The 12,975-nt window shown below is 55.7% G+C and overlaps 1 protein-coding gene across 1 annotated transcript in view; it reads right to left on the bottom strand.

Annotated features, from left to right (window-relative positions):
- Positions 1-12,975, bottom strand: part of PDGFRB (platelet derived growth factor receptor beta) — a 35,938-nt gene that overhangs the window by 5,763 nt on the left and 17,200 nt on the right. The window contains 14 exon segments of the mRNA NM_001003382.1: positions 479-639; positions 1,665-1,824; positions 2,843-2,953; positions 3,298-3,402; positions 3,938-4,070; positions 5,212-5,306; positions 7,200-7,411; positions 7,762-7,885; positions 9,175-9,290; positions 9,878-10,070; positions 10,670-10,844; positions 10,960-11,087; positions 11,814-12,080; positions 12,603-12,926. Of these exon segments, the coding sequence (NP_001003382.1) occupies positions 479-639; positions 1,665-1,824; positions 2,843-2,953; positions 3,298-3,402; positions 3,938-4,070; positions 5,212-5,306; positions 7,200-7,411; positions 7,762-7,885; positions 9,175-9,290; positions 9,878-10,070; positions 10,670-10,844; positions 10,960-11,087; positions 11,814-12,080; positions 12,603-12,926 (2,304 nt within the window).

Here is a 12,975-nt window from a genome sequence, read left to right as displayed (position 1 = left end):
AGGACCCCTGCCCTTTCACTCATGGGGCTCAATGTCCAATACGGGTAGCTACTGATCCTGTTAAGTCCTCCACAAAAGGATAACAACTTTGAAATATCTAATGTAAACCTCTCCTACCTTATCAGTGCTCTCATTGGCCAAAGGCCACAAAGGCCTTTGGCATTAGCCCTGGGCCACCTTTGCTCAGTCTGACTTGCCTGCTTCTCAGGGACACTGGGTCAGCCTCGGGCTTCCTCTGTGCCATTCCCCAACCCCAACTCCTCCCCACTCTGGACCCAGAAAGAGAGGTTCACACTGGGGCTCCACCACAAGGCAGCTTTGTGCTGGTGGCTAACCTCAGTTTCTGCATCTATGAAATGGGGACAAGGCCACCTTCCTCCCAGGGCTGTTGCCAGCCTGGGCACATGAAAGGCTTCTGTAAGAATGCACGATTGCCTAGGTGTGGGGCCGTGCATAGGTGAGGACACTGCACACCCACCAGTGGGGACGTAGTTGTCATAAGGGGCCATGTAGCTGGAGGACTCAATGTCTGCATATTTGACGCCTCCTTTCATGTCCAGCATGGGCACGTAATCCACTGACTCGTCCTTGCTCATGTCCATGTAGCCCCCGTCACTCTCCCCAGGCAGAGACACGTGGCTGGAGGAGAGAGGAACATCACAGGAGAGGCCCCAGGCTTTCCTCCTTCCTTGCTCGCCCTGTCGCTCATGGGTTTCCTCTCCCCAACCACCACTCATCTTCCGTCAGCCCGTCGCCACTCGAACAGCCACACAGTGAGCCCTTTCAACCAGCCTGTGGAGCCCTGAGCCGGGCACTGGGGTGCTCGGCTGACACAAGACCCATTGTGTGTCCTCAGGGAGCTCCCACATAGGCATGATCACAGCACCCCAGTGCGAGGGTCAGGAGCAGGGCAGGTAGTAAGGTGCCTTTCTGGGGCCTCCACAGCACCATCCAGCCGTGATGCCCTGCGAGGGCCCAGCCACAGCCCAGGGAGGGCTAGGAGTTGCCCCAAGGCCTCTGCCTGCAGCACCAGCTCCCTGGAGAGCTTTGGGACCACATGTGCATGTGTCCCCAGAGGTAGACCAAAGAACGGAAGGAAATCCATCATATGTTGGGGAGGAGAGGGGTGAGTTTTAAGATCTTTTGGTGATTTTCTGAAGTTATCCTTGTCTCTCAAGATGAACACATCTTGCTTTTGTTATCAACAAAAGAACTGAGATAAATTACTTTTGGAAAAGAAGAAGAAAGACGCTGCACTGCCCGTGGGTGCCGGGGGAACTGAGGGGGCACCGCAAGGTGCGCTTCAAAGGGAGTCGGGCTGGGGACAGGAGAGCTCCAGGTGCTCGCTGTGGAAGGAAAAGGGGTCAGGACACAGGAGCAGTGGGAGGGGCCGGGAGGGGGTCACATTGGCCACGTGCTCAGCACAGGGCCTGGGCCCCTGCGGACAGTCTGTGGGTGGCAGCCGATCGCACCATTAGGGTCACCACAGCGTTATGACAGGTCTGGGGTGGCCGAGCCCCAGGTCACGGACTGTGTGAAACAGCCCTGGCCCCAAACCCTCTCAGTCCGCCCTGGCCTCAAGCTTCTGTCCCATGCAGGGAGGGAGCGAGCAGGTGCCCCTCGGGGCTCCCTGGAGATTCAGGCCCCCGGAGGGTCCTTGGTACCTGGGCAGAGGGAGCCCCGCGGGCAGGGCGTTGCTGTAGAGCTCGGCGCTGGGCGGGCGGCGCTTGTCGGAGCAGAGCTGCAGGAAGGTGTGCTTGTTGCGGTGAAGGTAGTCCACCAGGTCCCCGTAGCGGCAGTACTCGGTGATGATGTAGATGGGTCCTGGGGGGTGTGGGTTAGGGTGTGGATCAGGGCGGCCGCCAGGCAGGCCACACACTTGCCATCGGGGCCCCGAGGCTAATAACGGACGGCACGTTGGAGGACAGGTGGGTAAGGTGGCCAAGAGGCTTGGGCAGCCAGCAAACCCGGGTCCATTCCCTGCCTCTGTGCCCCTGAGCTCCACTTTCCCCATCTGATAAATGAGGCTAATCATAGCCACCTCCATGAGCCACCTCCTAAGATGATGCCTTTATCAGCTCGGCTCAGGGCCGGGCACGTAGCAAGGACACCCAGAGGTTTTTCAAACTAAAGCTTATTCTGGAGCCCAGAACATAAAGTAAATAAAGGCAACTATTTCATATCAAGCTGCTGTTTCGGTCCAAATACAGTGCACTTAGTTCAAGTCAATCAGTGGGAACTTGATGATATTGATGAAAACAAAAGATTTTGAAACGGGTAATCTTGCGGACATAAATTGGCCTGAGTGTGCAACGCACTTCTGTATTTTCTTTTGGTTGCACAATACTGAGGAAAATCCCAAATCTCACAATAAGCAGCTGCAAACAATGATAATACTTCTTTTTTTTTTTGTTATGGCCTAACTTGCCATCAGAGCCTCAAACAAACACACCGGCTGGAGGGACGTTATTCTATGACCTGAACAGAAGCGGAATAAGCCAGCATGCTGGCGCTGGTCTCCAGATGTGGGGATATAACTCACCTCCCAGGGGGCTGGGGTTTGTGAGCTTGTCAAATGTCTTGTGAAAATTTAAACACATCAGAGGACCCCTGAGTTTGGAAATGGCCAGTCTAAGGAGTCCTCGGGCCTTGAAGGTGCTGTGATTCCATGAGTTTGTAAAGCCCACCCCTCCACCTGGGTCTGTGAAATGAGGGCACTGGACAGGCTGCGTGCAGACCCTCCAGCTGGAGTGTCCTGTCATCTGTGGACAGAGGGCCAGGGGAGGGGCCGGCTTAGGCTACTGGCATTTTCCAGAATGCTCTGGGGGAGTGGTTTTAGTACCTCCTTTGGTGCAGGCCCCCAGCAAGTTGACCACATTTAGATGGGGCCCGAGGTGACTCATGATCTTCAGCTCTGACATGAGGGCCTGCTTCTCGCTGCTGCGGGCTGTGGCTGAGGGGGCAGAGATGAGGCCTCAGGCTGCCCTGTTGCCAGGGCCCCAAAAAGGCCCTTTGGCCCCACCCTGTGCTGTAGGACTCCCATGGCCTAAGGTGGCAAGGGCCCACGAGTAGGGGGAGGAGAAGGAGACAGAAGGAAGGTCAGGGAGGGAAGGAGGTACCAGGAAGGTGGGCAGGCAGCCTCTTAGCCAGAGCAGAATCTGGAGTGGGGCTGGCCTCCAGGTGGCTGCATTGCTGTGGCCAGCAAATCAGAATCAGGGAGGGCCTGAATGTGTGAGCAGGGGGCAGGGAGGAGGTGGGGGCCCAGATGTGAGGAAGCGGCAGGCTGCCAGGACTCACATTTCAGCATCTTGACTGCCACTTTCATCGTGGCCTGCGAATGGCTTAGGCCGTGAGCCGTCGCCTCCACCACCTGCCCAAAGGCCCCAGAGCCGAGCGTACGTCCTATGGTGGAGATGATCCGTCAGCACCTGGCCCACCAGGAGTCTGCATCCCTCACTCTCTCTGAGATCAATCCTCGAAGCCAACCTGGACTTAAAGTGTTCCCCTCAAGGAGTCTCCTAAGTCCACAGTGTTTTGCAGCCCTTCCCTGCAAAGTCTCAGCTGACTTAGTCTTAGCTAAGTCCTGCCTGCTTTCTGGCCCATCTGCAGTCCCTGGAAGCCTTCCTCCCACCCCGGAAGGGAACTCAGCTCCTCAGCGTGTCTCAGCCTTCCCAGCTAGACCAAGCACAGGCTTGACATGCAGCCTGTCCTCGATTAATACATCTCTTGCCACAAAGGGCTCCTATGTCACAGTCACAGGACCATAGGACCTCAATGCTGAATGGTCCCTGGGGGATCATCTCGCCCCATTGTATGGAAGGAAGGCAGGACAGGAGCCCTAGGTCTCAAAGCTAGTCATGGCAAAGCTGGGCCACACCTCAGTCTTCCCACCCGCCTCAAGTTCCCAGACTGCCACACAGGGACACTCTGGACTGACCAAGCACGAGCTGGTCCCTCGGCAGCTCCCAGGTGGAGTCGTAGGGCAGCTGCATAGGGTCCACGTAGATGTACTCATGGCCATCGGAGCTCACGGATTCAATCACCTTCCATCGGATCTCATAACGTGGCTTCTGCGGGACCAGCACCAGGGATGGATCACCACAGGAGGTCTGGGCTTTGAGGCCCACAAGCCCATAGCCCCTTATATAACAGATGCAGCACGAGACTCTGAGGCCCAAAGAGAGGCAGAGGCATATTTGAAGTCACAGAGCAAGTTACTGATAAAACCAGCCTCATGGGCTCAGTGAGAACAGGTGGCAAGAGGCCTCAGCATGACCATGGCTGAGGAGCAGCTAACAGCCAAGGGCCCGGTTCATCAGAACTTCCTCATCTTGGGGCAGCCCAGGTGGCTCAGCAGTTTAGCGCCGCCTTCAGCCCAGGGCCTGATCCTGGAGACTCAGGATCGAGTCCCACGTCAGGCTCCCTGCATGGAGCCTGCTTCTCCCTCTGCCTCTTTCTCTCTCTGTGTGTCTCTCATATATAAATAAATAAAATCTTTTTTAAAAAAAAAAAAAAACTTCCTCATCAGCTTCTCCCAGAGCCCCAACTGCTTCCCAGATGGAAGTAGAGGGGTGGGCAGCCCTGAGAAGTGACACAAGCTACGGGCACTCAGCTAGGTCTGGACAGCCCTCCCATGCTCGGTCACTCGCAGTGGATATCTCAAAAAGATATAAGCTTAGGATGTTGAAATCACAGGATGTTGGAATCACAGGATTGGAATCTCAGAATGATAGAATCATGGGTGCTGCAATCCTAACTCAGGAATCTTAAAATGTTGGGATCACAGAATGGTGAAGCCTCTCTGAACAGAGCACTGAAATTACAGGTTAATAGGATTAGAATGCATTTCAGCAGAAGCCTGGGAGTCTCGGGGTGAGAGCTGGAAGAACCCTGGAGCCCATGTAGTCCACCCAGAAAGTGCCTTGCCCTGTGTCGTGGCAGGGTTGGGGACAGGGCTGATGTCCAAGCAAAACCTGGGAGGGCAGAGCAGAGGCAAGGGACCTTGGAGGGCCCGGACCAGGCCCAAGACAGCCTCTCCTGCTGGGGGTGGAGGCAGCTTGGACACCCACTGGCACTGCACGTCATTTTACACCTGCCTTCTGTGCAGGGCAGGGAGGTGGCCGGGTCCTGTGACACTCAAGGACAGTAGGGGGCTCCATGCAGAAAACCTAGAGTGTTAACCTGCACCCATTAGTGGGGATAGGAGGTTACCTTTTGCCAGAGCATGATGAGGATGATGAGGGAGATGATTGTGAGAACCACCAAGGCCAGGATGGCCGAGATCACCACCACCTTGAAGGGCAGAGCTGGAGGCAGAGACAAGAGCTGACCGTAAGGAGACAAGGAGCTTGGCAGCTGCCCCGTGCCCCTCACCCCCCACCGTTGGTACCGCAGATCCTCTCTGCCTGTCCTGCCCGGGATGGAAGCCTCCCTCCACCAGCCACGGCCTGTGATGTCAGCCCCTCCGTCTGGGCCATACCTTCAGCCTCTGCCATCAGAACCCACACCCCTCAGTAACAACTGCAGCTCAGATTCTCTGGGCCCCCATATGCCTTCAGCCTTTGCAGGGGTCAGTCTGGCCAGTCTGCCATGGCTCCAGATTGGATGCCAGCTCCTGACGACTGGACTCGCCTCGCCTCTGAATCCAGGCCCTTGCCCAGGGCTGTCACAGCCTGTGACTGAGCTCCCACAGCCTGATGGATACAGATCGTTTCCTCCTGGCTTCATCCCAAGCACCCAGGGGTGTTGGAGTTATAAGGTGCATCCCCCAGGGAACAGGGGTAGCCAAGTGGGGCTGACTCTGGGCCCCATGCCCCAAGTCTCTTCCCTAAGGCCTCAACCTCTTTGCTGCACAAGTTCCCTTTCTCTTCCCCTGCCTCTACATCCATCCCAGCCACACCCTCATCTCCCCTTCCCTGCCCCTGCATCTACCCCAGCCAGATCCTCATCCCCCCTACTCTGCCCCACTGGCCACCCATGGGGTCCCTGAGGACTTCGTTCCCTCTTCCTCTGTCCCTCACTTGCCCCTCTAAGCACCCCTAGAGGCCCTGTCCCTCCTCCTCAGGGCCCCAGAACAACTCCTCTCCTCTCTCCCCACTCGGTCACACATCCCAGTCCTGGGAAGGAAGTCTGAAATTCTAAGGAGCCATCTGAATAAAAGGAAGAGACTTCGTGCAGCCACGGTAGTTTCCCTGTGGGCTGGTACATGCCCGCCTCCTCCTGTGACACAGAAAAGCTTTACTTCTGTCTTGCTCGGGGCTGGTCTGCAGGTGCCCACTTGCCTGAATCCCACGGCTGGGCATGGAGCCCCTCCTCCCTGTAGGTTTTCCCCCCCAAAGTACTGCCCCCTGCAGTGGGATTGCCTAATTGCTTGTCTGCTGTTGCTCTGGACTGTGGGCACTAGAAGGGCAGGCAGGGCTTGGCCTTCTCCAGTGAGAAAGAGGAAGGAGAGAGTCAACGAAGTACAAGCACAGGGGTGTATGCATGCATAGGGACTGGCAGGCAGCAAAAGCATCCAGGCGCTGGTGGACACATATGAATATATGCATGTGTACCTGCTCGTAGATCTGCATCGTACAGCAGGCATCTGTGTGCAGAGACTGTGTTTGCGGGCTTTCACGGAAAGGTGTGCTGCAACTCCATGCTTACAGACATGCGCTATGCCAGTTGGCACACGTGTACAGGAATTGAACATGCACCATTTGCACTCTTGTGTGGGGATTGTTCATCTGTACATACATGCACATAAACATACCCTCATGGATCTATATAAACATATCTGGAGATGAGGTGTGTTCATATACGTGGTTTATAAACATACACTAGGTGGGTTTACACACCAAGGCAGGAATCATGCATGCCTGTGTATATGCTGACAGACATACACTCCAGCCTTAGATGCGAAATGTGGGGCTCGGGCATTCTACATAATGTTGTTTACAAGTCTACACTGGGAGGCTTTGCACCTGTGTCCGAGGATCAGTCCTGCTCATGTACATGGCTTATGACATACATATAGCATACACACTCATGTACTCATGGGCGTACACATGTGTGCCAATACTGTGTTGTTGTGTAAGTGCATAGGGGCATACTCTGGTGGGCTTCTCGATGCTCCTGAGTGCCCAGAGGCACAGTTCCAAGTATGGTTGAGATGGGGGTGGAGGGTCTTCAGGGGCCACCAAGGCTGGAGGACTCACAATGTGGCACCACGGTGACCTCCTGCATGTCGTGTCCCAGCAGGTTGTGCAGAGTGCAGCGCACCGACAGCGGCTGATCCACACGGCGCAGGCGCAGCGTGCTCACCACCTCGAACTCCTGATCCTCAGGCCAGTATGTCACGTTAGTCTCCAGCTGGCTCTCCTCCTCTGAACTGTTCCCTAGCGGCGTGGGTGGCAGCTCGCGAGGACATCTGCCAGGAGAGCCAGTCGGGTCAGCTTCCAGTCCCTGCTGCTTCCCATCGCCTGGTCCTGAGCTCATTCCTCCTGTGGGCCCTCGACTGACCGGCAGGGGGCGCTCCTACCCCAGAACTGAAAGCCCTGCATTGCAAAATTCACTCCCTCCATTGGATCCTCTGAGTCAAGGTAAGGAAACGGGACAGTTTAGGTCATGCAGAGCATCTCCGAGAAGACACATCTTCTGGGACGGGGCTCTAGCCTGGAACAGTGTGCCCAGAGGAAGGGGCTGGACTAGATGACCTCCACTGGGTCCTTCCAGGCAGCTGTGGTTACCCTCGGAGAAGGAGGCCCCAGATCTGCTCACCTTTTGAGGTCGCTGCAGGTAGACCAGGTGAGGTGTGGCTGGGGCATGCCCCGGCCGCGACATCGGACTGTCTGCTCCCCGCTGGCAGGGTGGCTTTCACTCAGCTCCAGCACGCGGACAGGCACTGTGTGGAGAGGGCAGGAGGCCAGGAGATGGGGAGGTCAGGAAGGACAGTCAATGAGAAAGGCCCTCGGGAGGACTTGGCCCAGGGTCCCCCCCTGAGGGGGAGGGGAGCTTCAGGTTACAGGTGAACATCAAATACCAGGAATCACCGTGTGAAAACTGACAGGTTCCCCTTCTGGGTACTTCAAAGGGAAAGCCTCAGTAGGGTGCTAGTCTGACTCTAACACCTCTCTGAGACTTGCTAATCTTCCCTTTTAACAAAGACAGAGCAGGTCTGAGGGTCAGAGAAAGCCCTGGGAAAGCAAGAGCATGGAGCTAGAATTTAATAGCATCACTTTGTTTTCCCAGAGTTTATTTTAGTGGTGGCTTTATATTTATGACATGTGATGCTGATTTTCCATCTACAATTGAAAGGTTATATTCTCTTTCAAAATAAATTTATTTTTAGAAAGTCAATTGACAAAACAGTAAGTCATTAGTGTGTCATTCCCCTGCTCAAAGCCCTGCAGTGGCTCTGTCATTTCAGTCACAGTAAAAGCCAAAGTCCATACAAGGGCCCGAGGGGACCTACATAACCTGCCCTCCTCCCGGCCCCCACTACCAGGTCTCAGCTCTGACCTCATCTCCCACCACTCTCCCACTTCTCAGCTCCAGCCACACAGGCTTTTGGCCCTGCCTTTGTACTGCTTGGTGGGCCCTTGCCCCCAGAGAACCACTTGGCAAACGCCCTCACCTTCTTGAAGTCTTCACGCAAAAGTCGCCTCCATGAGGCCAACGTGATCAGGCTATTTAAAATTGCAACCCTCATCGCCCCCTGCCCCCTGAACCCTCGATCCTCCCTACCCAACCTTTTTTCCCCCTTTGACAGCACTTGTGACCTTCCAACCTTCTGTGTCATTTGCTGGTTCTTTGCCCTACTGGTGAATGAGTATCTGTCTTCCCCCAGTAGGATGCAAGGGGCACCAACAGACTGGTGTGTTGTTGTTCAATAAATATCTATATCATTAGTAGTATAGTATAAGAAAATGTGGGAAGGAGAAATCATAGCATTGGTACATGAATGTCTGAGGCTTCAGGAACACCAATGGCACCCAGCAGCCTCCTTGAGACCCAAAGAGGGGATATGCCGAGTTCACACGGGAGTGAAAGGGCTGGAGTTCAGCCTAGAAGTCAGCATCCTGAGGCCTCAGCTCCCCGTCCTACTCCTTCTCCTCCTACGGGCCAGTGGACAGTGTAGGAAGGGAAAAGGAAGTGGGTGGGGTTGGGGTGGCAGGGGGCAGGGCTCCTCACCGTTGACCTGCAGCTGGAAGGAGAGCTGGGCCTCGGCATCCTCATGGAAGGCCCGCATGGTGTAGTAGCCAGCCTCGGCCACCTTGACCCGCACCAACGTCAGTTCTGACACGTACCTATGGAGTGCGACAGGCCCAGCTGCCAGAGCTATAAGAACTCCCACAGCCCCTCCCCTCCACCTCCTTGTCCAGACAAGAGACACAAGACCCAGGGAGGGGCTTCCCGAGGTCACACAGGTGTCAGTAGCAGAGCTGGGACTCACACCAGTCTCTTGAATCCCCACCCATAGGCAGCTGGTTCTACTGAGCCAAGAAGGGGGTGAGGGGGGATGAAGAGGGTAAGGGAAGCACCTCTTCTCACCCCTGCAGAAAGGCCTGCTCATCTCCAGCCTCCGGGCCACCACCCATGCACAGGTGGTGGTGGCCTGAGAAGTACCCTCCTCCCTGATCATCTGGCCTTTCTCTCCTCAGCTGCTCCCTGCTGGCTCCACCCATCACAAGGACACCCAACCACTTGGGGGATCATCTGACCCGTGTCCGGCCAGGAAACTCTAGGAGGGCTGGGGCAGTCTATTCGGGTGTCTGCAGCCTCCCCAGTGCCTGGCACGGCGCCTCGCACATAGTGGGCTCTCAGGGAAGGTGGGTCTAGGTGTGTCCAGTGGCTGAAGGCTGCTCAAGAATGGAGGGGGTGGGCTGCTGCTCACCGGGTCTCAGACACGTTGCGTGTGGACAAGGCGATCTCGCCTGCGCTGGAGTCGCCTAGCGTGCGGTTGTCCTTGAACCACACGACAGTAGGCGGCGGGTAGGCCTCGAACACGACCTGCAGAGCCCGGCTGCGGTGCAGCTCCGCGAACTGTACGGCGTCCAGCTCCCCCAGCAGCCGCACGTAGCCGCTCTCTGCAAGGGGCGGCCGTCAGGGGCGGGCCCCGGGGGCGGGGCTAGGCCCGGCTACCAATAGGGCAGCGCCTCCTGGGGGCGGGGCTCCCGGGGCGGGGCATCCACTGGCTGCCCGCGGAGCCCAGCCCTCGGGGGCGGGGCTTCAGGCTTCAGGACCTGATGGTCCTCACTCCAGGGATGGAGCTCCCAGAGTTGGAGCTGAGACTAGGGGCTGAATTGGGGCTGATATGGATTTGGGGGCCGGGCTTGGGATTGGGACTGGAATCGTTCTCACTGAGCGTGTTCTGGCTCGGGATTGCGGTTGAGGTGCGTTGCAGCATGGTTGAACTTGAGGATGGAGCTGCCCGGGCCTGGGATGGCGGTTGGGTTTAGAAATCGGGTTGGGGCTGGCAGAAAGTCTACACTGGGATCAGAGTTGGATTTGGGGCGGACGCTGCATTTGGGTTTGGGTTTGGGTTTTGGGTTTCTCCTGGAAATGCGCTTTGGTTGGTACTGAAGCTAGGACTGTACTGGAATGCAGCTGACAGTACCCCCCAGGGCTTTGAGAAGGTCTAGGTCCAGCTCAGAAGGAGGGTTGGGGCTAAGCCCAAGGCACGCACCAACCACGGTGACGTTGATGGACTTTTCATCTCGATGGTCATTCACACTTTCTGATACATTGCAGATGTAGGTCCCTGAATCGCCAAGCTCAGCACTAGGGATGTGCAGAATGGAGCGTATGTGGGAGGGCACATTGAAGAGGAAGTCAGTCACTGGCTCCACCAGCCGCCCACTCTGTAGGGACAGGTGGGGCAAGCACCCCAAATCAGGCAGGGTCAAAGAAGTTAGGCTGCAAGTCAAGATACCCAACCCTCCCTGGCCCTTTCTCCAAACCCTGGCCCAGCAATACCTCCATGCGTGGGTATGTCCATTCAAAGTTAACCACCTCATTTCCGGTCACGATGCACATGATGGTGATGTTCTCACCCTGGCGGACCACAGTCTGCACTGCATTCACGGAGACGTTGATGGATGACACTAGTGGAGAGAGAGTACCTTAGGGCTGAGGAAGTTATGACCAGCCACCAGCCCTTCCGCTGGGGGACGGGGTGGGGGTTCAGAGAGGGAAGGAATGACTGGTGCGGAAGATTCATTCATTCATTCATTCATTCAACAAATATTTATTAAAAGCTTCCTATATGCCAAGTCCTATGCTAGACACTGGGACTTTAGCAATAAACACGACAAACTTCCTGCCCTCGTGGAGCTGACGTCCTAGAAGGATAACAGTCTTGAATCAATGCATTCTCTGGGCATCTAGGTAAAGGAGAAATGTATGGAGCACAACCATGTAACGGGGAGCCTCTACCTTTAATCCTCACAATAATCCCACCAGGTGGGCAGCCATTGTTTTCCTCATTTTGCAGAGGAAGAGGCAGGCTCAGAGAGATTATGTGCCTTGTGCAAAGGCACTCAGATGGGAAGTGCACAGCTGGGATTCAAACCCAACTGGCTCCAAGGCCTGTGCCTTTGCCTGCCACGATGTACAGCCCAGCCCTAACACTCCTCATGACCTCAGGAATACTCCATCCTCCGTGTTTCGGGTTTCCATCTGTAAAGTGGGCAAACAGTACCTGCCTTCCAAGACTACAGTGAGAATCCAGTGAAAAATGGAATTGCACACTTTGTAAACTGGAAAGGGCTATACCTCTACGGAGGGTCATACTTGCCTCTGCTGAGCATCAGGCCAGAAAGGGGGCTCACCCTGGAGGCTGTAGACATAGTAGGCTTCAGAATCCACTTCCTTGTCCCCGATGGTGGTCTTGCAGACATAAGTCTTGTCCTCGAAGGTACCAGAGAAGCCACGTTGGTGGTCATAGGGGATGGGCAGTGGGATATCCACTTTCTTCTCGTGTAGTGTCACCACCAGTCTTGGATCCGTCACTCGGCATGGAATTGTGATCTCCGTTATTTCCGTGAGAAAGATGAAGAGTTCCTCAGGGTCAACCGGGAGAAAGCCCATAGTGGGATCTGCCATGTGTGGGACCAAGAATTAAGGTCAGGGGAGTTGGTTTGCTGGCTTTCCTCTGAATTTCTGTGTGAACTTGAGCAGGTGTCTTCCCTCTCTGGCCCTCAGTCTTCCCTTTACAGAATAAGGATGCTCTCAGAGGTCCCTTCCAGCTTTAACATTTGATATGGTCAGCACCAGGGTAAGAAAGAAGATAAGCCACAAGTCCAAGGGCAGCCGGTACCCGGAGATTGGAGAATGGGAAAGATGGGAGGTAGAGGCCAAAAAAGAGCACACTGGGACCCTCTGAGAAGGCAGAGTTCTTGGGAGCCAGGAATGGGGTGGGCTGTCAGGGAAAGTCAGATCTCCAGACCCAGGGATGGGAGTGAACATCCTCCTGGACTAAGCCAGGCTGGGCTCCATGATTTGTCTGCATTTCTAAGCTGGCTGTGTCTCACCATGTCACTAAGCACTCCCAGCTTCCCCCAGATACCTGCAGTTGAGAAGAGAAGTCAGGGAGGGAGCACACAGGTGGGGGTGCTTACCTGGCACAAAGATATAGAGCCGTTTTCGCCCATCAGGCTCCAGCCCATGGGAGCCTTTGTAGGTGCAAAAGTACTCTCCCGTGTCTAGCCCAGTGACATTGGTCAGTGTCAGTGTGCTGGAGAAGGTGCCATCCTGGGTCCTGGCCATTTTCTGCAGGGGCTCTTGGGACAACCGTTCCCATACCACCGGAGCTGGACCCGAGCAGGTCAGAACGAAGGTGCTAGAGATATTAAGGACAAGCTCCGGCCCCGGGGGTGTGATGACCAGGCCACCGGAGGCCTGTGGGCTCAGCATCAACAGCAGCGGCAGCCACAGTGCCTGGCCTTTGGGAGGAAAGGCATCAGATGTCAGGGCACAGAAGCATCAGCACCA

This window comes from Canis lupus, chromosome 4 (assembly GCF_011100685.1).
Source record: "Canis lupus familiaris isolate Mischka breed German Shepherd chromosome 4, alternate assembly UU_Cfam_GSD_1.0, whole genome shotgun sequence".
Taxonomy (NCBI): domain Eukaryota; kingdom Metazoa; phylum Chordata; class Mammalia; order Carnivora; family Canidae; genus Canis; species Canis lupus.
The sequence above is the reverse complement of the archived record's forward strand: the minus strand, read 5'-3'. Positions and strand labels throughout refer to the sequence as shown.